Source organism: Aethalodelphis obliquidens, unplaced genomic scaffold (assembly GCF_003676395.1).
Source record: "Aethalodelphis obliquidens isolate GAN/ISIS:26980383/991018 unplaced genomic scaffold, ASM367639v1 scaffold114, whole genome shotgun sequence".
In the NCBI taxonomy this organism is placed as follows: Eukaryota; Metazoa; Chordata; class Mammalia; order Artiodactyla; family Delphinidae; genus Aethalodelphis; species Aethalodelphis obliquidens.
Window position 1 is genome coordinate 2,001,210 of NW_020838058.1, and position 25,021 is coordinate 2,026,230.

A 25,021-nucleotide genomic window follows, 5' to 3' on the forward strand; every position below is an offset into this window, starting at 1 on the left:
ATCTTTTTAACAGGTTACTTGATATGATACAATGTAAAAAAAAAAAAGTAGGAATCTATCAACCGCTGACTCTAGAGTTTAAAAAAGTATTGATTAGGGATTCCCTGGTGGCGCAGTGGTTGAGAGTCCGCCTGCCGATGCAGGGGACACGGGTTCGTGCCCCGGTCTGGGAGGATCCCGCATGCCGCGGAGCGGCTGGGCCCGTGGCCCATGGCTGCTGAGCCTGCGCATCCGGAGCCTGTGCTCCGCGACGGGAGAGGCCACAACAGTGAGAGGCCCGCGTACCGCAAAAAAAAAAAAAAGTATTGATTACAACTCCTCCTACAAAATTATGATTACCTCCCAAGTTTCCACAACAAAAAGAAAATTATGAAAGTCAGAAAGCAGCTTGATTGTCAGTAGTATCAGTTTCCTTTTTTTTTAACCCATGTGAATGTTTAAAGATGTGTGGAAAAATAAAAGGAATCACACTACTTCTAATGTTCATAACAAACTCTCCATGAAAACATTTAAAGGGACTCCATGATTTCACATTTAAAATTAGAGTTCTATTAGTAGCCAAGAAGCTAAGTTTTTTTTATATCTCACTGCTCAGTGTATTTCTAGCGATTTATAGAGTTTAGCAGAACTGTAAGGGTTTTCTTTAGTTAATTTTGAACATTAACCTGTTCACATGCCAGAAGCTGTTACACCAAATATTTAAAAATTAGAGCTGTGCTGAAAATAAAAAGACCTACAAAAGAACTTGATAGAGATATTTTCTGCCTTTAAGGCAGTTTCACAGCCTAAAATTTCAAAAAGCAGTGGAAAAGTAGAATTGGTTGTTTTGCTTAATTGATTTCTCCTTTTGAATATTAATCAACATAGCATCATGTCTAAAATTCGCCACTAGTAACATTATTTTCTCAGTAGTCATCACTTGCAGAAAGGATTCTGAATTTACATAAAGTGAAAAACAAAAACAAACCTAACGAAAGGTATCAGGGCCTGTTTTTACACCTTTGAGTTAATAATTAATGAAAACAGATAGAACTAAACCTAATGAAGGCACTATTGTAAACAGCAATCCACACCCTACCCCAACCTGGAAAAAAGATGTCCACTAGGAAATGAGAATTATGCTATGGCCCTTTAGAAAAACTAAACTAAGAAATCATAACATTAAGAAGGAAACTGAATTATGATCTCTACATATGTATACTGACATAATAAACTATTTGTCAGCAGTACCTTAAAGTCTTCTAAACTGTAAAAGTACTAGTCTTTGAAAAAGCCCACTTAACCACCCTGAAGTTTAAATAGTTAAAACATTTACTAAATCAGTGGTTCTTAAAACTAGAGGGTGTGGCAGAATAACCTGGTGCCTGTTAAAACACAATGCTAGGCCCCTCCCACAGAATTTCTGATTCACTAAGTCTGGGGTGGGGCCCAAGAGTATGCATTTCTAATAACTTCTCAGCTGATGCTGAAGCTGCTGGTCTGAGGACCACCTGCTGAGAAGCACAGACCTAAATTATGAATAGTACATCAGCACAGCCCTAACCAACAAAAGTTTGGTCAAGATGCATGTAAACAAATAAAGATAGAATAATGCTTAGAAAGAATGCTGATAAATTCACCCTTATTACATCAAAACATCTACATCTGCTTCGTGGTCTTCCTCAGTCACTTTCAAGGACAGCACTTCTTCATTAAGGAATAGCCCACTGAGCCTCTCCTTCCGAGCCTGCCTCTGCTCTTTCAGCTGCCTCTTGCGTAAGGCCTTCTGCTGTAACTTCCGCTGCTTGGATCGCTTCTGTCAAAATAAAAATTTCTAAATCAGTAAGGTTCAGTTCTGGCCTATCTACCCCAGAGTATTTTATGGATCAAATTCTATATTTTCTGATTAGAGATGTTCAAATTCCTCTGCAGTACAATCCTGGTTCCAGTAAGTGAGCCATTAGCTTAGACATGAAAACGATTCTTCAAGATTCTATTTCAATGGTATTTGACTAGTGAATCTTCTTATAAGGAAGGGTTGAAACTTATCATTTGACTAGTTATGGACAACCAATCATTTCTAAGACTTTTTTATATCAAATTAAGGCACACTGGTGTCAGTGCAGAGGAAACATGTAGTGAACAATACTGAATACAAATATAGAGAACATTGTCAAAATCTCTAATGCTTATGCTTTTAAGGTGCCTTTCATCCAAAAGCACTAGCAATTTTACAATGGCTGGGAAAGAACCATGTCTTTTTCATATTAAGCAAATACCATCTTAAAAGTCCATTAGAAACCCAGTGGGTACTCTATTCCTTGTCACTGGCAAACTGATGCCAAAAAGGAATGACCACATATCCAAAGAAAACACGTGGCAACCAACAAAGCTGGCTATGTTTCTGCTACTTTGGTAAGAATCAGGGAAGAAATCACTGTGTATCCTTGTCACCACTGGGTTCCCAGAGTTATAGAGAAACCCTTATCATCCATAAGTTGGCTCCACACTGTCGCCACTGCAAGGAACCGAACTCCCCTGCTAAGCATCACAGAACCATTCTGTACACATTTAAACTTCTTATTTATGTGCCCAATAATATTATACAGAATTTTTTCAACTGTCAGAAGAGTAGACAGAAATTAGAGAAAGCATGATTACATTTTAAAAAGAGCTAAGAAGAAACATTCAAGATTAAAACATTAAGAAAACATTTAACACACACAAAAAACATACAGAACATTTTTAGGAGCTAATAGACAGCAACATCAGCAACATAGTAAGATCCGCTTAGTAGTAAGCTGCAGTCAGTATTGCAATCTTGAGACTCACTCATTATTTCCATCAATTTATCTTACTTAAAACAGACATAAAAATCAGATAAAATTGAAGGTAATATGGCTGTGGGTTAAAACAGCATTTCAAAGCACTCAGCCTAGAGGGCTTTGATCAATAGGAGAGAATCCTACTTGTTCAATTAAAACCAAAACCCACAGGCATCTATACAGCAGGATAATTATAACTCTTCAAGAAATTTATATGAAGGAATACTAATGTTAATATTGAAAGGTAAAGTTTTGTATTGATTAGACGTTTTACTTTTGAATCCCGAATCCGCTCTGCTGCACTTGCAGACAAGTTGCTGTCACTGTGTGCTCGACTCATGTTGGCACTGGAGTTTGAAGCAGAGTTTCCAACACTGGACCCACTGCTGCTTGCAGAACTGACCATGCTGGCACTGCTGCTGCTGGCACTGGCACTGGCACCGCTCACTCCACTGGTGCTTGCGCAACTAAAGTTGCTTCTCTTCCAGGCCTCTCTTGCAGGCCGTAGGCGAGGGCTATGCTCCTTGATATAGTTTCTGACCTTGGAACAGACAGACAAAAATTGGTTACTGCTGTTCCTCGACATTCTGCCTTCAGAATAATGGAGAAAAGAAGAATATTGTACTTAAAATTGTCAAATGTGCTACAGATGCACACAGGTAGAATATAAAGACAAAAGAAATCTCTAAATGTAGAAACAAGTACCAGAAAAATTGACAATGTTTAAAATTCTAGAATAGATATTATGGAGTTAGATTTTTAAAAGCATATAAAATATAATCAGTAAATGGAAGGCTACTAGCCTATAGAATTTAGGATTATAAGAAAATAACACTCAGAAATAGAAACTAACAATAAAATAAAATGCATAAGAGTAGGCATTTTTTAAAGGTTGCACCTTAAGATGATTTAAGTAAGCTGCTGATTATATCTAAGATTAGAGTGTTTCCTAGATCTTAGCTAGGGGCCCACAGTACCTGTCTTCAAATGCAAGGCATCAATTTACCATACTAATGAAAAATGGGCTGGAATGTAGAAAATTATAGTATGTCTGTTGAGAGAAATACTGAGAGAAATTTTTCATAAATCATGATAAATGCAAAAAAATAAAAAGTAGAACATAAGTACTCATTCAGCTATGTATCAGAGAAAGAGAAGTAAAGCCTATATTTAGAAGATACCAGAAATGTGTACCTCAGAATAGGAGAAGGAAAATTCATTGTTTTACCCTAGCCAGGCTCAATTACTGCATAAGACTATTCAAATCCCCCAGCTCAGGTGTTCACTCAAGTACAGCTCTCAATAATCAATATTTTGATTCTGTCAATTGGTCTTCTGTAAACTGAGTTAGAATAAATCTATAATTTAGCCTAACCACCCCTAAAATTGTGAAATTAGGTTTCAAAACCTGCATAACTAAAAAGCAGGTTCTAGATCCACATGGTCCCAGAAAGGTACAGCCAGGTAAGATGTACATGAAACCTCTTAAAACCACATGTTCTAATATCACATTTCATAGCAGTGATTTTGACCTTAATTATTTATGTATTTACATATGACTATTCAAGTATACATGTTATAAAACAATGGTATTTTCAATAGCTGTACAATCTGTATTTTCTTTACATACCTGCTTCAGTTTTTCATCTGTGAGACAGTTAAGTTCAATAATAAACTCACTGTCTGTAGGGGATATTTGAGCAGAAGGATCAATTATTTTAATAATATCAAGTTGTTCCCGAAGACCCATCTCAGTACTGACTTTACGACTCAGATACTCAATATATTCCACCTAAATGATGAAAAATTACAATAAACAAGATCAATGCCAAAACCTCTGATCTTTTAGTGTGTAATTTTTAATGTTTTAAATATCAGAAGCACTTAATATTATATTTGTTCCCTGCAAAGCAATTAGTTAGAACTCAAATTCATATTTACTAAGCAATCCACATTTATCCAGTAGCTTTAAATAGGCAATAAATCAAGCTTCACATATATGTGTTTTTTGTTTGTTTGTTTGTTTTTTGGCCATACCAGGCAGCATGTGGGATCTTAGTTCCCCGACCAGGGATCAAACCCACATACCCTGCATTGGAAGCACGGAATCTTAACCACTGGACCACCAGGGAAGTCCCCCACATATATGCTTTTAATTAAGAATGTTGAGATCGCTACCTGTTCATCATTTGTCATTGCACTCCAAGGAAGTTCATCTAAATTCAGGTGCTTGTTTTTCTTTTTAGGAAGCAGGCAAGGTGAACTTGGAATACTGGGTATGACATCAGAAAGTACATCACTCCCACTGGCAATGTCACTGCCTGGTAACTTTATAAAAATAAGGAGAAGGGGGCAGGGAAAGAAAAATTAAAAAAAAATGTAAATGCCACATGTTTTGTATTGATTAAAAATGACTTTAATAAAAGACTAATGACAAATACAGAATCAGAAGACATTAACTCTGATCCACTCCTATTTTAGACAAAGCAGCAACATCAACATACTCTTTGTATATATAGTCACTTATTCAATGAGAGATATTTTCCAAAAGCTTCAAGTCACAATCAAGGCTTGTTAAAATGCTAACTTGAGAGTCAATCATCATTAAGGTTTTAAATTCATAATGTGAATGTAGGCTAGGACCCACACAGCATAATGAATAAGGAGCAGTAGACTCCATCTCAAGAGACCTGAGTGATCTGCCACCACCTGGCTCTTTGCCAGACACTGTGCTAGACATACTGCCAATATAAAGACAAATCATGGCCCTTGTCCTCATGTCTGTATTCATAACCTCGAGACAATTAAACTAATTTAAAATATGTTGTTAATATAAAGAAAAATACTTTAAAGACCAGAAGTATTATAAAAGAAAAATTGGAAAAAAATGGCAAGAGACAACGTGTAGACAAAGGAGAAAGCAAAAAGCCTAACACACAGAAAATCAAATCAGCAAAAATATGTGCTATAATTTTATACTGCCTATTAAAAATCAGTTAGAATGGATTTAATCTTTTAACAGCTTTGTTGAGCTATAACTGATATACAAAGAACTGTACATATTTCATATATACAATTTGATGACTTTGGACATATGCATACACCCATGAAAGCATCATCACAATCAAGGTAATAAACATATCCATCACCTCCAAAAGTCAGAATGGATTTAATTTTAAATAAATGTGTTTAAGTCATTTTTCAGAAAGATAAAATATTTTCTTCTACAATGAGTACATAACAATCTTCAAAAATGATGTTTTCGGGCTTCCCCGGTGGCACAGTGGTTGAGAGTCCGCCTGCTGATGCAGGGGACACGGGTTCGTGCCCCAGTCCGGGAAGATCCCACATGCCGCGGAGCCACTAGGCCCGTGAGCCGTGGCTGCTGAGCCTGCGTGTCCGGAGCCTGTGCTCCACAACGGGAGAGGCCACAACAGTGAGAGGCCCACGTACCACAAAAAAATAAAAATTAAAAAAAAATAATGTTTTCATTTTTACAATGTACAAAACAGCACCTTTTTGTTGTTTTGGTTCTACAGACTTTGCAATTATATCTGAACTCTAGGTGATTACTAGGCTTTTGAAGTTACCAAAAAGAAAAGCCACTTTATCCATGCAGATTACTGCAATCACATGTGTTTGGCCTCCTATTGTACCCACAGCACTGTAACAGGTACAGGGAATCCAAAGGAGCCTAAGTCATGGTCCTTACATAAGAACTTTATATTCTAATTGGAAAGATAATACAATAGCACAAACATATAATTTTTGTGCTATAATATAAATATAGCAAATAACAAACGCATGTCTGAGATGACAAGTCATCAATGGAAATACCTAGCGTGAGTTGAAGCTACAAGATTAAAGCTTAGAGAACTACAAGGGGGCAGGCACTGGGGAGTCAATTGCATAGAAGAGATGAGTGAAGCCACAAAAAGGGGGTTGATCACTACGCAAGGTGACCATGATGTTTAGAATGAAGTTATCCAAGTTAGCTATTACTCTTAAAAACCACATTTTCACTTTGACTGTCATTGATGAATCTAAGCATATAAGTGACATCCAACAATCTGTATGACTTCCTTTAAAATCTCACTAACACTTCTTGTTCACCCTTAGCTCAAATGTTATCTAGTCAGTGTAATGAAAGAATGATTGCTGAATGCACACATGAAGGCCATCTCTTTTTCAGCCTTTAATGTCAGTAAAACATTTTGCTATTTTCCCTTTGAAAAACTTCAAATCACGACATTACTATGTTAAAGATCTCCCTGGGGTTCCTAAAACAAAATGAGATGCTCCTTGTCAGATGAAAGGCCTCCCCTACTTCAAGCTCCTTTGATAAATTAGGTAGAGAAAGGAACTCTCAAAGTATCTATACTCTCAAAACTTAAGAAAAGAATTCACCTGTAGCCTATATCTGCTAAGTGCCAGACTGTATGTTAAGCATTTTAATTTGTGCCTATTTTTTTTTTTTTTTTTTTTTGCGGTACACGGGCCTCTCACTGTTGCAGCCTCTTCCGTTGCGGAGCACAGGCTCCGGACGCGCAGGCTCAGCGGCCATGGCTCACGGGCCCAGCCGCTCCACGGCATGTGGGATCCTCCCGGACCGGGGCACGAACCCGTGTCCCCTGCATCAGCAGGCGGACTCGCAACCACTGCGCCACCAGGGAAGCCCCCTAATTTGTGCCTTTAATTATGTTTACATGTTTGTTGGGGGGGTGGGTGGAAAAAGATAAGCAATTAATGGTTCTTTGGCCATTTTTTTCTGGGGAGAGGTTAAAAGACCCCAAACAGAGTTCAAATCAAATCCCAGCCCCACTGCTCACTAGTCATGTGATCTTGTGTAGGTTAGTTCCCTTCTTTGAGCTTCAGGGTCTTCAGTAAGTTATGGTTACTGTCATCCATCTCAAAGGACTGTTGAGAGATTTACAAAAGGTAACATGTCTGGCACATGGGTGATACTCAATAAATCGCAGTATGTCCCTTTTTCTATACCTTGCCATGGTTTTAAACCCTTTTTAAAAAAGAGCATAAGCCCTCAGAGAATATCTCATGTTGCTAAAGTGGCTGGGTTAAATTTCACAAGGTAGTCTCTTGGAATGACAGCATGGGGAAAAGGAAAAGGTATTCAGGTAAGGAGAATAAGTTAATAAAACCATAGGTGGAAGAAAAAAACACAGGATGAGGTTAAGGAGACCAATATAATTAAAACAGAAAATCAGTGCTAGGGATTTGAAAGTTTAACAAACGAACTAGAGCTGTTATATGATATGAAGAAGTAGACCAATAACATTTCTAAGTAGAAGTAGTAATGATGAAATTGGTCTTGAGGGAAGATGAGTTAAAAAGCAGTATGGGGACAAAATAGAGGAAAGACTGGAATTAGGAAGCTCTTTTCTTGTGATCTGGGCCTGGACTAAGATAAGCAAAAATGGAAAGAAAAATGGGAGCAGATAGGGAAATTTTCAAATGAAATACAATTTATAAGACTATTTGTTAACTGAATGGATAAGGATAATAGTCAAATGGCCATATGTGAGACCAGAAGAAAACTGGCAACATTTCATGGTCATACAACCCACCCTGGTTAACATACAATCCTTAAAGAACTCATTTTTTATGGCAAGAGACCTGAAGTAATGTTATATAGATCTTCTAGTCCTACACCTCATTGTACAAATAAGGGAAAAATGATATCCAGGGAGGGTCATACGGTTAGTGGCACCATCCAAAGAAGGACACAAGTCCAGTGCTTTCGACTATGTCAGGCTGTCCTGCCCTGCAGGTAGTTTGGAATGAGAGAAGAATGCAATTTGGGATATGGAGAGTTTGCAGTGATAATGAGAAAAGCAAGTACAAGTGTCCTTTGAAATGACAATAATCATTTTACAATACACTGTAAGACATGTCACAAAGCAGAGTCTTTTTTTCCCCCCATGGAAACACTGTAATTGGAAGTTGCATCACTGATCAAGGACTCAGCATCAGATAATGGGCTAGCATTAAATAATAAGGTCATTCAACTGGAAATGTCAAGTAGTCAATTGGAGATAGGGGATTAGAGCTGCAGATATACAGGAGAATTAACTGTATGTGCTCCTGTGTATTTATTAGACCAGCAATTTTCCATTTTATAACTGATAATATATTTCAGGATAAAAATGCTTAATAATTTTCATCTCGTATTTTTCATGGACAACAATATTTGGTATATCTATATTAGAATCAGTAATTGTGACAAGTAAGGAGAATTAAATCAAACCTCTGCCATATTTTCTGCAGTATGCAGCAAAATTTTATGAGTAAGCTCATTTCTTTAACAGCTGATGTGCAATTTCAAACTGTACCTCTAGGTTTCAAGCATGACAGCTGAATTACTCACTCTTTAAATTTTCTGTGCTTTCCTGCTCAACAATAAAATAATTTCTCAAGTTCTAAGACTAGTCAAATATATCTTTAATAGTAAAAGGACTGCAAGCAAAGAAAACTATCAACAAGGCAAGATGTTTTCATGCTACTTCAAATGCTAAAATGCTACTTCATTCTAAGGTTAAAATCCTGCCTTGCCAAGCAGTTAGCATTTCTCTTCCCAGAGAATCTATGAATCATTTATATTTACTTTAGTAGTAACTGAAACATCTGTCTAAAAGAAAGATTTAAACAGATGCAGATTTTAATCACAACAGAGGTAATACGAATTTTTAAACTACAGTCAATGATTTTTAGCCTACATTAATCCTAATACATAATTTGTAATTATCTTCTGGGGTAATTTACTGTTCATGATTATGAGATCCCACAAAGACAAGAGAGCATTTTAAACCTTTCAGCATATTTAAACAGCAAATATCCATGGTAACAGAGTACCTACACTCCAATTTCAGAAGTGGAAAACACATTACTAAGGCAGGCCTTATTTTTGTTTCAGTGTTGTCAGTCATGTGCATTAACAGTGAGTGGTCGGGGATAGTTTTCCACTCTACTCATAAAATGAGTGAAGAAGTCAGCAATTAAAATTAAAAAGTGCCTGCCATTTTGCAACATTATGGATGATAACTCTAAATTAAGTCACATGAAATAAGCAGAAAAAATATTTATCAGAATTATCAGAACTCCATTTGCTTATACTGTGTTAAGAATCCTTGTGGTCTTATTTTCAATACAAAGTGTGCACTTTAAAAAAATGAGGCACTGGGAAGTAGGGAAGGGAAGGAATGGGAGCTTGGGATTAGCAGATGCAAACTATTATATATAGGATGGATAAACAACAAGGTCCTACTGTATAGCACAGGGAACTATATTCAATATCCTGTAATAAACCATAATGGAAAAGAAGATGAAAAAGAATATATATATATATATATATATATGTATAACCAAGTCACTTTGCTGTACATAAGACATTAATACAACATTGTAAATCAACTATACTTCAATAAATTTTTTTAAAAATGAGGCACTGAAAAATAAAAAAAGTACCCACACAAAGATGCTCACTGCTGTGTTATCTATAATAGAAAAAAAAACTGAAACAGAGGTAAATAGTGGAATGGTTTCATAAGTTCTGACATACTAGAGTACCAGGACTATTATGTAGTCATTAAGTGAATAATTTGCAGATCATGAAGAAGTTTATATGTTAAATGAGAATTTTATTATAGTATCTTATCCAGAAGGGAACACTGCCCAACTCATTCTATGAGGCCAAAGTGATACAAAGACATCACAAGAAAGGAAAACTACAGACCAATAACCTTTATGAAAACCGATGCAGAAGTCCTCAACAAAATACTAGCAAACCAAATCCAGCAGCAAATTAAAAGGATTATATACCATGACCAATTAGGATTACTTCTAGGAATGCAAGGGTGAGTCATCATACAAAAATCAATGTAGGGGCCTCCCTGGTGGCGCAGTGGTTGACAGTCCTGCCAGTGCAGGGGACGTGGGTTCGTGCCCCGGTCTGGGAGGATCCCACATGCCGCGGAGCGGCTGGGCCCGTGAGCCATGGCCGCTGAGCCTGCACATCCGGAGCCTGTGCTCCACAATGGGAGAGGCCACAGCAGTGAGAGGCCCGCGTACAGCAAAACAAAAACAAAACAAAACAAAAAACAAACAAAAAAAATCTAACACCCTTTCAGATAAAAACACTGAACAAACTAGGAATAAAAGGGAAATGCTTCAATATGGTAATAAAGGACATTTGTGAAAAACCTACAGCTAACATACTCAAAGGTGAAAGACTGAAAGCTTCTCCCCTAAGATCAGGAAAAAAAACAAGGATGCCTGCTTTTGCCACTTCTATTCAACACTGTACTGGAGATCTAGCCAGGGCAATTAAGCAAGAAAAAAAAAAAAACTATCCAGATTGGAAATGAAGAAGGAAAACCATCTCTATTCACAGATGACATGATTTAAATATAGAAAACCCTAGAGAATCCACACAGAAAAAGAGAACTATTAAAACTAATACATAAGTACAGCAAAGTTGCAGGTACAAAATCAATATACGAAACTCAACTGTATTCCTATACACTAGCAATGAATAATCCAAACAATGAAATTAAGAAAACAATTTCATTTACAACTGTATCAAAAGAATAAAATGTTCAGGAATAAACTGAACCAAGGAACTATAAAACTTAAACACAGAAAACTATAAAACATCACTGAAAGAAATTAAAGAAGGCTTAAATACATTCCAGCCCATGTTCATGGACTGAAATATTTAATAATACTGTTAAGACAGTAACATTCCCCAAATTGATCTACAGATTCAATGAAATCCCTATCAAAATTCCAACTTCCCTTTTTGCAGAAATGGACAACCTGATCCTAAACTTTGATAAAGAAGAACAAAGTGGGAGAACTCACACTTCTTGATTTCAAACCTTATTACAAAGCTAGAGTAATCAAAACATAAGGATAAGGATATCCTGGCATAAGGATAGATATATGTATCAATGGAATAGAATCGAGAGTCCAGAACTAAACCTATAAACATCTATGACCAATTCATTTCCACAAGGGTACCAAGACCATTAGATAAGGAAAAAATTAGTCTTTTCAACAACTGGTGCTGGGACAACTGGATATCTACATGCAAAAGAATGAACTTGGAAGTCCTACCTTATGCCATATATAAAAAGTAACTCAAAAGGATCAAAGATCTAAATGTAGGAACTAACGCTCTAAAATTCTAAGAAGGAAAAAGATGAAAAATCTGCATGACCTTGGAATAAGCAATGGTTTTTAAAATATGACATCAGAAGAACAGAACTCTAAGAAAAAATAAATTAGACTTCTATAAAATTTAAACTTTTGTGTATTAAAGGACACTATATCAAATGAAAAGACAACCTACAGAATGGGAAATATTTTTGCAAATCATGTATATAAGAGCCTAGTAGCCATCACATATAAAGTACTCTTACAATTCAACAATAAAAGACAATGCAATTTAAAAATGGGCAAAGGATCTGAATAGACATTTTCCCTGAAGAAGATATATGAATGGCCAATAAGACATGAAAAGATGCTCTTCATCATTAGCCATTAGGGAAATGCAAATCAAAACCACAATGAGATACCACTTTACACACAGTAGGATGACTATAATAAAAAAGACAGACGATACCAAGTGTTAGAAAGGATGTGGAGAAACTGGAACTTTCATGTATTGCTAGTGAAAATGTACAATGGTACAGCCACTTTGGAAAACATTTTGGCAGTTCCCCAAAAAGTTAAACATAAAGTTATCACATGACCCAGCAACTTCCAGTGTATATCCAAGAGAATTAAAAATATACATCCATATAAAAACTTGTACCTGAATGATCATAGCAGTATTATTTATAACAGCCCCAAAGTGGAAACAATCCATCAGTTGATGAATGAATAAACAAAATGTTATGTATCCATAAAATGGAATATTCAGCCATAAAAAGGAACTGTTATGGACTAAATGTTTGTCACCCCCCAAATCCATATCTTGAAGTCCTAATCCCCAACATGATGATATTTGGAGGTGGGGCTTTGGGAGGTAATTAGGTTTATACGAGGTCATGAGGGTGGAGCCTGTGTGATGGGATTGGTGACCTTATAAGAGGACCAAGAGACCAGAGCTATCTCTCTCTTCCACCTCTATGTGAGGATACAGCAAAAGGCAATCATCTGCAAACCAGGAAGAGGGTGCTCACCAGAACCTGTCCATGACGGCATTCTGATCTTGGACTTTCAGGCTCCAGAACTGTGAGAAATAAGTGTTTGTTGTTTAAGCCACCCAGTCTATGGTATTTGTTACAGCAGCTCGAGCTGACTTAAGACAGGAATGAAATACTATATGCTATAACATGGATGAACCTTGAAAACATTATGCTAAGTGAAAGACCCCAGACACAAAAGTCCACATATTATATGAGTACATTTATATTAAATATCCAGATAGGTAAATTCATAGAGAAAGTAGATTAGTGGTTGCCAGGTGATGGGGGCAGGGGGAAATTGGGACTATCTACTAATAGGCATTGGTTTCTTTTGGAGTGATAGAAATGTCCTGGAATTAGATAGTGGTGATGGCTGCACAACACTGTGAATATATTAAAAATCTCTGAATTATACATGTTAGAATTATTAAAATGGTATATTTTATCTCAATTTTTAAAAATTTTTATCCAAATCATATTTACAACTGTATATGAAATAGAAGCATTTGAAATAAAATAAAATTTAAAAACAGAGGGGCTGTGGATTATATTTTCCTCTTTAAAAACCTCTTAATTTTCAGTATAGCATTGTTTATAACAAGAAAAAACTGAAACCAACCTAAACATTCATCATTAGGGAACTGATTAAATTATGATGCAGTTATCAAAAAGAATGAGACATAGTACAGGTAGTTGAAAAAAGCAGAGGGCCAAACAGTGGCTGAAGTGTGATCCCATTTTTGTGTGTCTTTTTTTTTTTTTTTTTGGTGGGGGGTGCCCTCACCAAGCAGTATGCGGGATCTTATTTCCCCGAACAGGGATCGAACCTGTGGCCCCTGCAGTGGAAGCGCAGAGTCTTAACCTCTGGACCACCAGGGAAGTCCCTCTGTGTGTTTTTAACGCTGTACAAGCACACTTGCATCTGCACAAGCTCTTATCAGTGGTAACCACAGAAGAGTGGGACTTGGAGACTTATTTTTAATTTTATGCTATTTGGTATTATTTGATATTTTAATAAAAATTGTTTGAAATAGGGCTTCCCTGGTGGCGCAGTGGTTGAGAGTCCGCCTGCCAATGCAGGGGACACGCGTTTGTGCCCCGGTCCGGGAAGATCCCACGTGCCGAGGAGCGGCTGGGTCCGTGAGCCATAGCCGCTGAGCCTGTGCTCCGCAACTGTTGTGGAGAGGCCACAACAGTGAGAGGCCCGCGTACTGCAAAAAAATAAATAAATAAAAAATCAAAAAAAATTTTTTTGAAATAAAATGTTTGATTCATCCTTTGGAAAACAACTTCAAGTATTTAGATGGCTTTCAAACATAGTAGATATTCAAGTATTTGTTGAATATAACAGTTGCTGTATGCAAGGAACGCTTCTTCAAACGTTATTGTGTTTTACAATCAGAAAACGGATGTTGCCATAACATGATCTACATTTTCTGAAAGACTGTTTGGAAATGCTGCCTTATGATGAGTGCAATTTGCCACAAAGCCATTTTATGTGGTATATGTGCCACAGAAGAAAAAACATTGTTAGGTGAAAAACAACTCTACATATGAAGAGAATACAAAATGAGAAATTATATTCCTAATAACAATGAAAAATTATGTATTATGCAGTGGTTTGTGATCTTAGATATATAACGTGACCTTGATGTAAAGGTATTGTGCCTATAAGGACATGAAGGCCATTTATCAGTAAAGAGAAAATTTGCTTGGATTAATGCACACAAAGGTACTAATGATATATAATAATAGGAACATTATACAATTAAATTACATGAAAATGTACAAAAGGTATCTGTAGCGTGAGACGCCTAAAAGGTACGTTAGCAAAAATAAAGGATACATATTTCTTCTAATTCTTAACGCTGTCAGAGAATCTCCAGGACTGAATAAACATTGGAGAAATTTACTTTGAGGTAGAGATGAAAATACCAAAACAGAAATTCATACTTCTACTTATGGAGTAATGATGGCAATATAAGAAAAAAAATCCTACCTGCCATTCAAATTCGCTATCTGACCAATCCCAGTATGTGCTAATAGAAGAAGAGACATCACTGCAGACACTCCCCTCAGGGAATAAATCAAAAGACGTGAAGTCCTGATCATCTAATAGGGAATAGCAATCATCTTGATCTCCAACAGAAACTGATGAAAACAGCTCCTCACTGCATTCTGAGCTGGCCACACTTGTTCCACAGGAAGTTAAGTTCCACCTTAAAAACAACACAAAAGAAATCACAACAGAAACTACAGAACCCACACAATTTTAAGATACAAATAGGATACGATTATTACATTTATGAGGAATATGAGCATATTTTTAGATACGATAATGATATTGTGATTATTTTCAAAAGAGCTCTTATCTTTTAAAGATACATACTAAAATATTTATGAATGAATATGTCTGATATTTGTCTCAAAATTATAAGGAAGGGGTTGAGGAATGAGTCGGGGTATAGATAAAGCACACTGCCATATGTAATTGTTGAAGCTGCATGATGGGTATATGGGGTTCAATACACTATTCTCTACTTTCCTATCGGTCTGACTGGAGCCGGACTGAGTTCAAATTCTTGCTCTGTCACTTGCCTGCTGTTTGATCTGAAGCGAAACAAATCCTCCCCAAGTCTGGGTCATCATCTTTAAAACGCGGTTACTATTTACATTATATGAGAATGCATACAGAGCACTCAGCAGACATAAAATGTGCTCAATACATGGCAGCTATTATTATTAAAGGAAGAGAGTAGCCAGTGCAGGGCAGAGAAAAGCACCAACAAAGTACACAGGTAGAAGCTCAAAGTGTTTCTTATATTTAAATAACTTTTACATATCAATGATATACAGGATCATTGCAAAGATGCTGGAACAAGAAAGGAGTGATGAATAAGACTAAAATGACCAATAATTCCACTAACTAACAATAAATGATCCATAATGTTTTGGCACTTTTTTCTACAAGAATATGTACATTTTTACAGAATCAGCATTGTGTGTGTGTGCGTGTGTGTAGATAGATATTAGTATCCTACTTTTATTCACTTAACATTATATACTGAACATTTACCCAACTATATTACTTGAAAACATTTTAATGCCTATATAATATTCCACTGATTCAATGTATCATAATTTATTTAACATTATTCCTTCAATAATAGGTACTCAGGCTGTTTCCAATTCTTTTTTTGGTATTACAAATAATACTGAGATGAAACCGTTTTGTTTATAATTATTTATATAAACATATATAATCTCTCAACATAGATTATTTGAAAGGAAATTACTGAGTCAAAGAATATGAACACTTCTAAGGGTGACAGTATACTTAGCCAAGTGCCTTTTCCGAAAAGGCTGCACTAATTTGCCCTCCCCAAAGCAGTCCATAAAAGTGCTCATTTCACCACAACCTTAACAGCACCGAAATTTTCATTTTTAAAAATTTTACCTAGCTGTTAGGAGAAAAACATTTTTATATCAATTTTTATTTCTTTGATTACTGGCAAGAGCAAAATTAAAAATAATTATTAGCTATTTTGCTACAGCATTTTACTAGGTATTAATATTTTCCTTGTTGATTTTGTTAGAGTTCTTTATATGTTAAGGATATTAACATTTTGTCTGTATTATTTGTTGCAGGGTTATATTTTTTTTAAATTTTTTTATCTTGAAATCTACAAATCTGTTTTCTCTTATAAATTTCCACTAGCTTTATATTATTAATGAGATAATCTTCATTGCTTTGGCAGTAGCCTAGGGAAATTAACCCTTAAGACATGATTTAGTATATCTGATACTAATAAGGTACTAAAATAATGACTTCCTGAATAAAAGCTTGTTATTACCTATCATTAGGTTGTTTCTCACCTTTCATTAAATCCAGTTTTTTCCTGAATCGTGTGTTCATTTTTTAAACTTCCCCTCTTATTTTATATAGCTAATCTTAATTCCAAAGTTCTTGATTTACAAAATTTGGGCATCCTGACAATTTTATGGCACCTTTTCCTTTGTACCAAAGGTAAAGTATTTTAAAGTACTGAAACACACACACACTCTAAACTATTATAGTTCAGTAATATAAAAGCAGAAGTCAACAAACTTTTATAAATAGGCAAAAACCTAAAACTCACCTAAGAATCCTAGAATACCTTGTAACATTACCTAGTTTCATCACGTGATTGCTAGGTAAGCAGTATCCTCATTTTTTAAAAATCAACAAACCTGGTAGAATTAACCAAATTGCCTCAGTCATGCAATAAGGCAATAGAAAGCTGTGAATGACAATTACAGTGAAAGTTCTGTCCTTTCACACACTCAACAAACATTTAGTCAGCATCTTCAATGTGCCAAAGCACTGTGTCATGTGTACTAGGAAAAGCTGTTAGATAATTGTTTTTAATAAGAATTTCTTTTTAGCTTCGAAAACTTAGTAGAAATGTGTTTCCCTTCATGAGTAATAATGACTCTTTTTTAAAAACTAAGCCATATTTAATAACCTAATCATTACATCACTGACAAGGGAGTCAGGAATTTGCTTGGTTTTGTGCTCTTACCTTAGGGCAAAATCAGGATGTTCCTCAGTTTTCCAGATCTATAACTTTATAACAGATATTGCAAGGTTTTGGGTATTCTTAGAAGCCTTAGCTCCTTGTTCTTTTCTTTTTCTTTTTAAATTAACAGTGGCAAGGAAATTGGTCTCATACTTGAAACAATCATTTACAAAATAGAAAACTAGTACTTTGAGTTTTTTAAAAATTCTATTATCTTCTAATATGCAAATATTATTTTAAGACAAGGTAGATAAAAACCAAGTAGGAAGTACTTTCATCCACTGCTGGTGGGAATGTTAAATTGGCACTGGCATAATCTTTCTGAAAAGCAATTTGGTAGTGTATATACAAAGAGCTTTAAAAAGGTTCATTCCTTTGGACTCAGTAATTGCCTTGCTAAGAATCTATTCCTTTCCCCAAATAGAATTTTGGAAAAAAGATGTATATACAAACATGTCCAAACAATATTACAATAGCAAAAAAAGGAAAAACAAATGCCCCCAAAACACTGGGAATAATTAAATGATATCCCTATATCTGAATAATGGTGTTTTAAAAATCATTAAAAATCATATTTTCAGGCTATTTATTGAAAAAGAAAATAAAATGTAACTGCAAATAACCTAGTCACAAATTATATATATAGCCGGATCCTGATTTTTAAAATTATGTATGTACAAAGAAATAACATTAAAAGTAACAACAGGGAATTCCCTGGCGGTCCAGTGGTTAGGACTCGGTGCTTCCACTCCGGGGGTGGGGGTTTAATCCCTGGTCAGGGAACTAAGATCCTGCTAGCGATGTGGCACAGCCAAAAAACAAAAACAAAAACGGTTAACAACATCAAAATGTTGACAGCTGTTATCTTTAGTGAAAAGGATCATAAGTGGTCTTTATAGTTTCGTATATGCCGACAATTTTCTATAATGAACTTTTATAATAGAAATTTAAGAGATGCTTTTAGACTGTTCTGTTGGTTTCAAATGTGTAATGGAAGAGCACTGTGTACGTGTGCTCAGCACTGAACTCTTCAAATTTACAAAGCCCTTACATCTTATTCCACTAAGAGAAAACTACCTAACACTAAGATCCTAGCTATAACCATGCAATTATTCACAAAGGAGACTTTCTCCATATTTTAAAAGAAATGTTGAAAAGAATCCATGAAATGGGGTTTAACTCAATAACTAGGCTTGCTGCCCAAATTTTAATTAAAAATAAAAAGCCAAGAACATTTATCTGCAAGGCTTTTCAGCAAGAATACACAGATGAAGGGCTTTCAGTGGTATTTTTCTAAAATTAAGAAAAGCATGTGCACCACATACATTCTTCTGCAGCCCTTTCTCTCTCAGGTAGACCTATTACCTCTCAGGATAAGAATCCAGGCAATGAGCACTGTGGAATACAGTCCTACTGTCAAGTTGATGAAAGCCATTCCAAATCCATGCCATTTATTCTCAGTTAACAGTCCTCTTTGTATTCATCACTGACTCCCTGCCAGAATCCCCATACAGCCACCCTGACTTCTGCTACTCCTCTGGAGCCCAACAGGCCATCAAGGTCCCAAGTTAGAGCAGATGACACAACCCCCCTACTTACTCATTCAAATTTCCAACTCTCCTCCTAGCGACCTCCATTGTCTTGGGATCCTTACCCATCCCTCCTACCCCTCTACAGTCTGGGAAGTAAACAACATTCCATGTCATTTCTAAGGCTAATTTTTCCATTTGGCCTTCTGAGTTAATCCCATCCATCTCCTGTCATCCCACCTGATCTTGTATTTTCAATTTCTCTCTTTCCTGTGGGCTGCTTCTAAGGAGCTAAAACATCTGTTCTTGGAAAATAAATAAATAAACAAGGCAAAAAACAAATGAAGAAACCTTCACTTTTTTTTTTTCAAATTACCACATCTCTCCTTCCTTTCCCTGCTAAATTTATTGAAAAGTGTCTTCTATTCTCTCAGCCTCTGTAACCCCACAGTTCCACTCCTATCACACTACTGGAATCTCTGTTCTAGAAATCGACATTTCTAGCCTAAATAGTTCTCCAAAGCCTGATCCCCATTCTCAATTTGTCACAACAAGCCCCCAAACCAAATTCCTCCTGCCTCTGTAATATATCTCACTTCATGAAACGTGATTCTCCCACCTGTACTCACAACTCTTCTGCACCTCTAATTCTCTAACAAGACAGGAAAACTGTGGGTAGAACAAAAGGCACACGGTAGTCTTGGGCTTTTTCTAGTTAATGGTGATTGAAAATGGGGCTCTGAAATCACAGAACTGAGTAACTGCTTTATACAATACGTAGTTCATTTTGTATCCTGCCAATAGGGTATACAAAAGTGAGGCACTGTCCTCCCACATGCTTTTCACAATTGTTCAATGTCAAAGTACTGATGCACTCCTGAAAGAGGAAGAGAATAACACACTGATTAGTTCATACTAACCTCCTTCATCTCGCAACTTAATTATAGGACCTACCAATATCATTATATTTTTTTCAATTTGCTAAATGATATCCTTTTTTGATGACAGTGGAAGTTACCGTGGACAAATGCTAAGAGAAAACCCACAATTACACCAGAAAAATCCTGTCCCCCAAACTAAAAAAAAGCCTTTAAACTATATATATATTCCATATTGATATTTCAATTAAAAATGAAATAAGTTTTAAGTTTTTTTGGCTTACTGACGTTTATTTTATTCCCCCCCAATTCTAGACAAACCCAACTTGGTCATAAAATCCTAAAAGATACTCCTAGAAAAGTGAATTCTCAGGAAGCTGGCTATGTTCATGTAATTTATTTTCCACTGAACCTAGACCAGTGACACACCAATCTAAGTCACAGGTGACTCTAAACGCAACGAACATTCAAACTTAGGAATCATAAGTAATAGTGCCTTGACTCTCTTGATTAACGAAGACTGCATAGATACCCCAGAGTCCAGTAAATGAGCAGACACAAAATCATCATCATCATAAGGCCCTTATCAACAGCATTATTTAAACAATCTCCATAGTTTTGTTATCAGGTAACAAGGAAGAAGCAAAATAAAGGTAAATCAAGTACCTACCCATTGACAAGCTTTCTATTTTCAATGAAACTTGTTTTATAATGATTAAACCCAAGGCACAATATCAGAACTCAACTATTCAGATCTGATTTCTGTTTTGGATTGTTGCTTGAATTGGTGAATGTGCTGTGACCCATACAACTCCAAAATAAAAGAACTCCCTAAACTAAACTTTGCCCACATACATGATTTAGCTGTTTTCTTCTCCCTGAAAAGAAATGACTGGAAGCATATGGTCCTCTCAAACGCCATCCTGAGGAGCGGGTAAGAAGGCAGAACGTTCCAGAAGGAGAAAAGATTTAAAAAGCAAGGTAGCCTAGGGCAGAAACATCACCTGCTGTAAGAATTGCTAATTCCGCTTCCCCTTATCTCCGCTGAGGAGGGTACAGAGCAAGATACACTAGACCTGCTACCATTCCAAGCCTTGTGAAAAGTAGGGTAGGAGAGGGGGGGTTTAAAAAAGCAGGCAGTAACTAGAAAAAATGCTTGACTTGGGAAAACTGGGGCTGAACAAGAACCTCCCCCTCTATCTTCACCACCTCATGCTGGAAAACAACGTTGACCCTACCAAGGTCTGTAAGACAAGGGGTAGAAAAACACAAGGATAAAATTGGGAGGAGGAGAAAGAACAGAACAAGCTGTAAGAAATGTATTATTCACCATGCTTCACTCCCCATCACCCCCACACATTTTGGCAGCACTTACCCTCAGCCTCTGTCCCCACTCCCTTGCCCTCATGATCAGAGCAGGCTAATTCTGAGATCATTTAACTTTCCTGTGTATATGATTTATTCCAGTGCTGCAAAACTTAAAACATCAAATATGTGCATAAGTATTCTTTTACCTTATTTTCCAATGCAAACAATTCTAAGCACACTTGACTTCATAAATATGTTACATTCATGCTATAGTCACATCATGGGTTTCTGTGAGTTAGTCTAAGAAACCATAACAACCATTTATAACACTAGAGCCATTAGTTCTGTTCCAAGTTTCATCACTGGCTCCGAAGGAGTAATCCTGGCTTTGCCTGACTCGGTTTTATTAACTTGGGCACAGTCTTTTCTCTCTGGGCCTCAGTTTCCTCATTTTTGCAATGAGGACTTGGAACAGTTGTAACAAGTTTACTACCGTTTTCTTTTCACACGTGTTATAGCGATGTTCTGTATGATTATTTAATCGTAACACCTTGTTTCCAGACTATAACTTTCTTTTAGGTAAGAATCATATTTTATATATTCCTTGTACTTGGTAGAAGGTTAGTAACTCTGTAGATTGATTTAAGGGGTTGGGGGGGAGCATGCAAAAGTCATTAAAATGTGGAAGGATTTGTTCGTGTTCATATTTTAAAGTGGACCAGAAATCAGAACTAGACTCCTTAATTCAACTCCAGTATTTTCCATAGCTGAATCCCTCTCTCTCTCCCTCCTCCCTTGTTCTCCACCCCCCCAGGCCTCTGTGTGTGTGTGTGTGTGTGTGTATACACACATATACATATAATATGCACCTATGTTATAGGTTGGGGTATGTGTAAAACATCTTCAAATCCCCCACATTTGATATAACACAAATGCCTGCATGAGAGAATTCTCCAGAACATTCTACCTTCCAATAAATCCAGTTAGGGGATGCACCCTCTGAATAAATTTGTATAAGCAAGCCCATCCTAAGCTTCGCTGCATCCTTCCACTGGGGGAGCAAACCAAAGGATGTGCTTCAGGAAGGAATCTTCCAGATTTAAGCTTATACATTTTGGCAGGGTCTAAAGCGCTAGGGCAAAGAGTTCATAGAGCAAAGAAAAAAAAGAAGAATCGCCTGGTTTCCTAGAGCTTCACTAAAAAAATGGGGGGTTGGGGGGTGAAAATAGGGCTATGAGACAGGTTAAAAATTGGGAAAAGGAAGATTCTAGCTTTTAAAGTGCCACCTTTCAAAAAGATCGACTTTTGATTTTGATCCATCCGAAATCCTCTCTATGGAGGATTGGATTGTACCGGAAATGGAAGGGGTTAAACTTTTGAGGGTGAATGAAAACAGGGAAGCATCTAAGAATCAAGGGCTGGGGCTTGGGATTCGCAGGGTACAGATGGGGCGGGAGGGGGAAGGGAGGAGTCGCTGGGTCAGAAGATGAATGGGGGAAAAGAGAGAGAGTAAAATGCCGGCCAAAAGGAAAATCGGAGGACAGGGGTGAAATGGGGAGGGGAAGAGGGTAGGAGCCCGGGAATGAGCGCTGGGCGGAGGAAGGTGGGGGAGGGGGCGACTGGAAACGCAGACCCGAGGCGGAGGGCCAGAATGGGGGGAACCCGGCGTTCTCCGGCTGGAAGCAGGGGTGTGGGCAGTCTGCCCCTGCCCTCAGCGGAGGTTTGTACCTGTTGGTGTGGAAGCGGTGGAGCGGATCCGTGCGATGGCAAGACGAGAGCTGGCAGCCGAAGTCGCTGATGTCCAGGCAGCCCGGCTCCTCGCTCGGGCAGGTGCCCACCCCGCGAGGGGGTCCCAGAAGCGGGAAGGGCTCCTCAGGGGTTAGAAACTTCTCGTACGAAGTGGTGGCTGACGCTTCGTCGGACATGGTTGGAGATGGCCTGGCTCGGGCTCCCTCTCCGGCCCCCAGCTGCTCCCGCGACCGTCCCTGCCCCCACTCTAACCTGTCCGCTGTCGCCGCCGCCGGGGTGTGCCCGCCGCAGCTCCCTGGCAGGCTGCGCACCGCGGCCCACCGCTGCCCGGGGACTGCCGGGCGGCACGAAGGGGCTGCTCGAAGCTACAGGCGCCTGCCGGCCACTCAGCGCCTCAGTGGTCTCTGCAACCACCTCAGCCGTCGCTGCCGCTGCCGCTGCTGCCCGGCCCAACCCAGTCAGTGCAGCGCCGCCGCCGCCGCCACCCGGCCCGCCCACTGCGCTCGCCGCTCGCAACTGCAGCAGTCTGCCCGACACCCGCAGGGAAGGGAAAGGCGGCGGGAAGCCGCTCCCTTTGCCCTCTGCTGGCGCGGAGGAGGAACTGAATCTCCGCCCGCCGCAGCCCGCGCCTCCGGCTCCGCCCCGCCCCGCCCTGCCCTTCACGCGTCGAATCAGGGATTCCAGACGCTGGAAAGGCCAGGCGCTTCAGGCCAACCTCCTCCTCCGCTTTCTCACCCTCGGCTGATTACTAAGCAGCAAGCCGCAGTGCTGAGAAAAGGGACTTGGCCAAGGTCACACTGCGGTGCGTGAGAAAGAATCCGGAGGCTCTGGTTCCCAGCACACTCGATCACCCTGTCCCAATTCAACAAGTAATTATTGAGCTCCTGAAGTGTGTGTGCCCAGCACTGTGCAATGACCTGCAGGGGAAGTGGGCCAAGTAGGAAGAAATAGTCCCTGCTTCACCCTTGATCACCTAACCCCAGAACTGCGCAACAGCCACCAGGCTACTTAGAGTTGCTGGACACGTAGTGTTCTTTTGTGCTCCGTGCTCTTGCACGCATTATGCATTCTGCTTGGAATGCCCTGCCGTTTCTCCACTGCTAATCCTTAAAGCCCAGCTCAAACGTTACCTCCTCTGTGAAGCCTTCCCTGACTCCCAAATGAGACTTAGGTATTTCTGCCAATGCTCCCGTAGAAGATATATTATGGCGCTAAACTTGTTCAACTTAAATCAACTTACATGCTTTTCTTTCTTCCTACCTGTTTCCCTTTTCTCTGTTTTCTAGACAGTGGTTCCAGATCTTGGACGTGTAAAATTTTTAAAAATAGAGGAAAACACAACATTGCCAATTACTTATTTTGCCAAACAAAGACAATTTTTAAAACTACCTACTATTTCATAAAAGGAAGAACATTTTAATATAAAATGATAAGGACATAATCTCTCAATAAAAATATATTTAGCTTCACGGGAAAACATCACAATGAACTTTGAGGGAAGCATAGAACTAAAGTAGGTGGAAAGAAGAGGAACAGTGAAAGAATGCAGGAGGAAGGGAAGGAGAAAGGGGGTTGGAGAAGTGGGGAGTTTTCACCCGAGCCCCAAACAGTCTTAAACTCGGTGCCTTGTCCTACCAATGCAACTTATAATGAAAACAACTCCTCAACCACTCCTTAAAATTTACGTCTTGCTTCAGTTATTTGTTTACCCAACTGTTGAGTATGTGTGTCTTCTTTAACTTAATTTAGAGATTGTAGAGGTGAGAGTGATGATGGTTTGAACTGCGGTCCCAATGCACCCATTCTCAGGGGCCTGGGACTAGTGAGATAGAATGGCCCATAGCTTAGTCCCCACAAACAAGAGACTTGATTGTCCAAATGAAGCAAGAGTCAAGTGCTGCATTATAATGTAGGTACTCAGGTAATAGCACCAGAAAGTCTTAATAAGAAGCTAACAAAATAGCCTAATTTAAACATATATTTTGT

The 25,021-nt window shown here is 38.2% G+C and overlaps 1 protein-coding gene across 1 annotated transcript; it reads right to left on the reverse strand.

Moving 5' to 3' along the window:
- Nucleotides 1-211: 211 nt before the first annotated feature.
- FAM199X (family with sequence similarity 199, X-linked) lies at nt 212-23,235 on the reverse strand. Its single transcript, XM_027097508.1, has 6 exons — nt 23,015-23,235; nt 15,012-15,231; nt 4,983-5,132; nt 4,435-4,596; nt 3,079-3,345; nt 212-1,795 (listed from the first exon to the last, which is right to left on the reverse strand). Exons 1-6 carry the CDS (start codon nt 23,209-23,211, stop codon nt 1,625-1,627), a joined length of 1,167 nt encoding a protein of 388 aa, XP_026953309.1. The 5' UTR covers nt 23,212-23,235; the 3' UTR covers nt 212-1,624.
- Between the last annotated feature and the right edge of the window lie 1,786 nt (nt 23,236-25,021).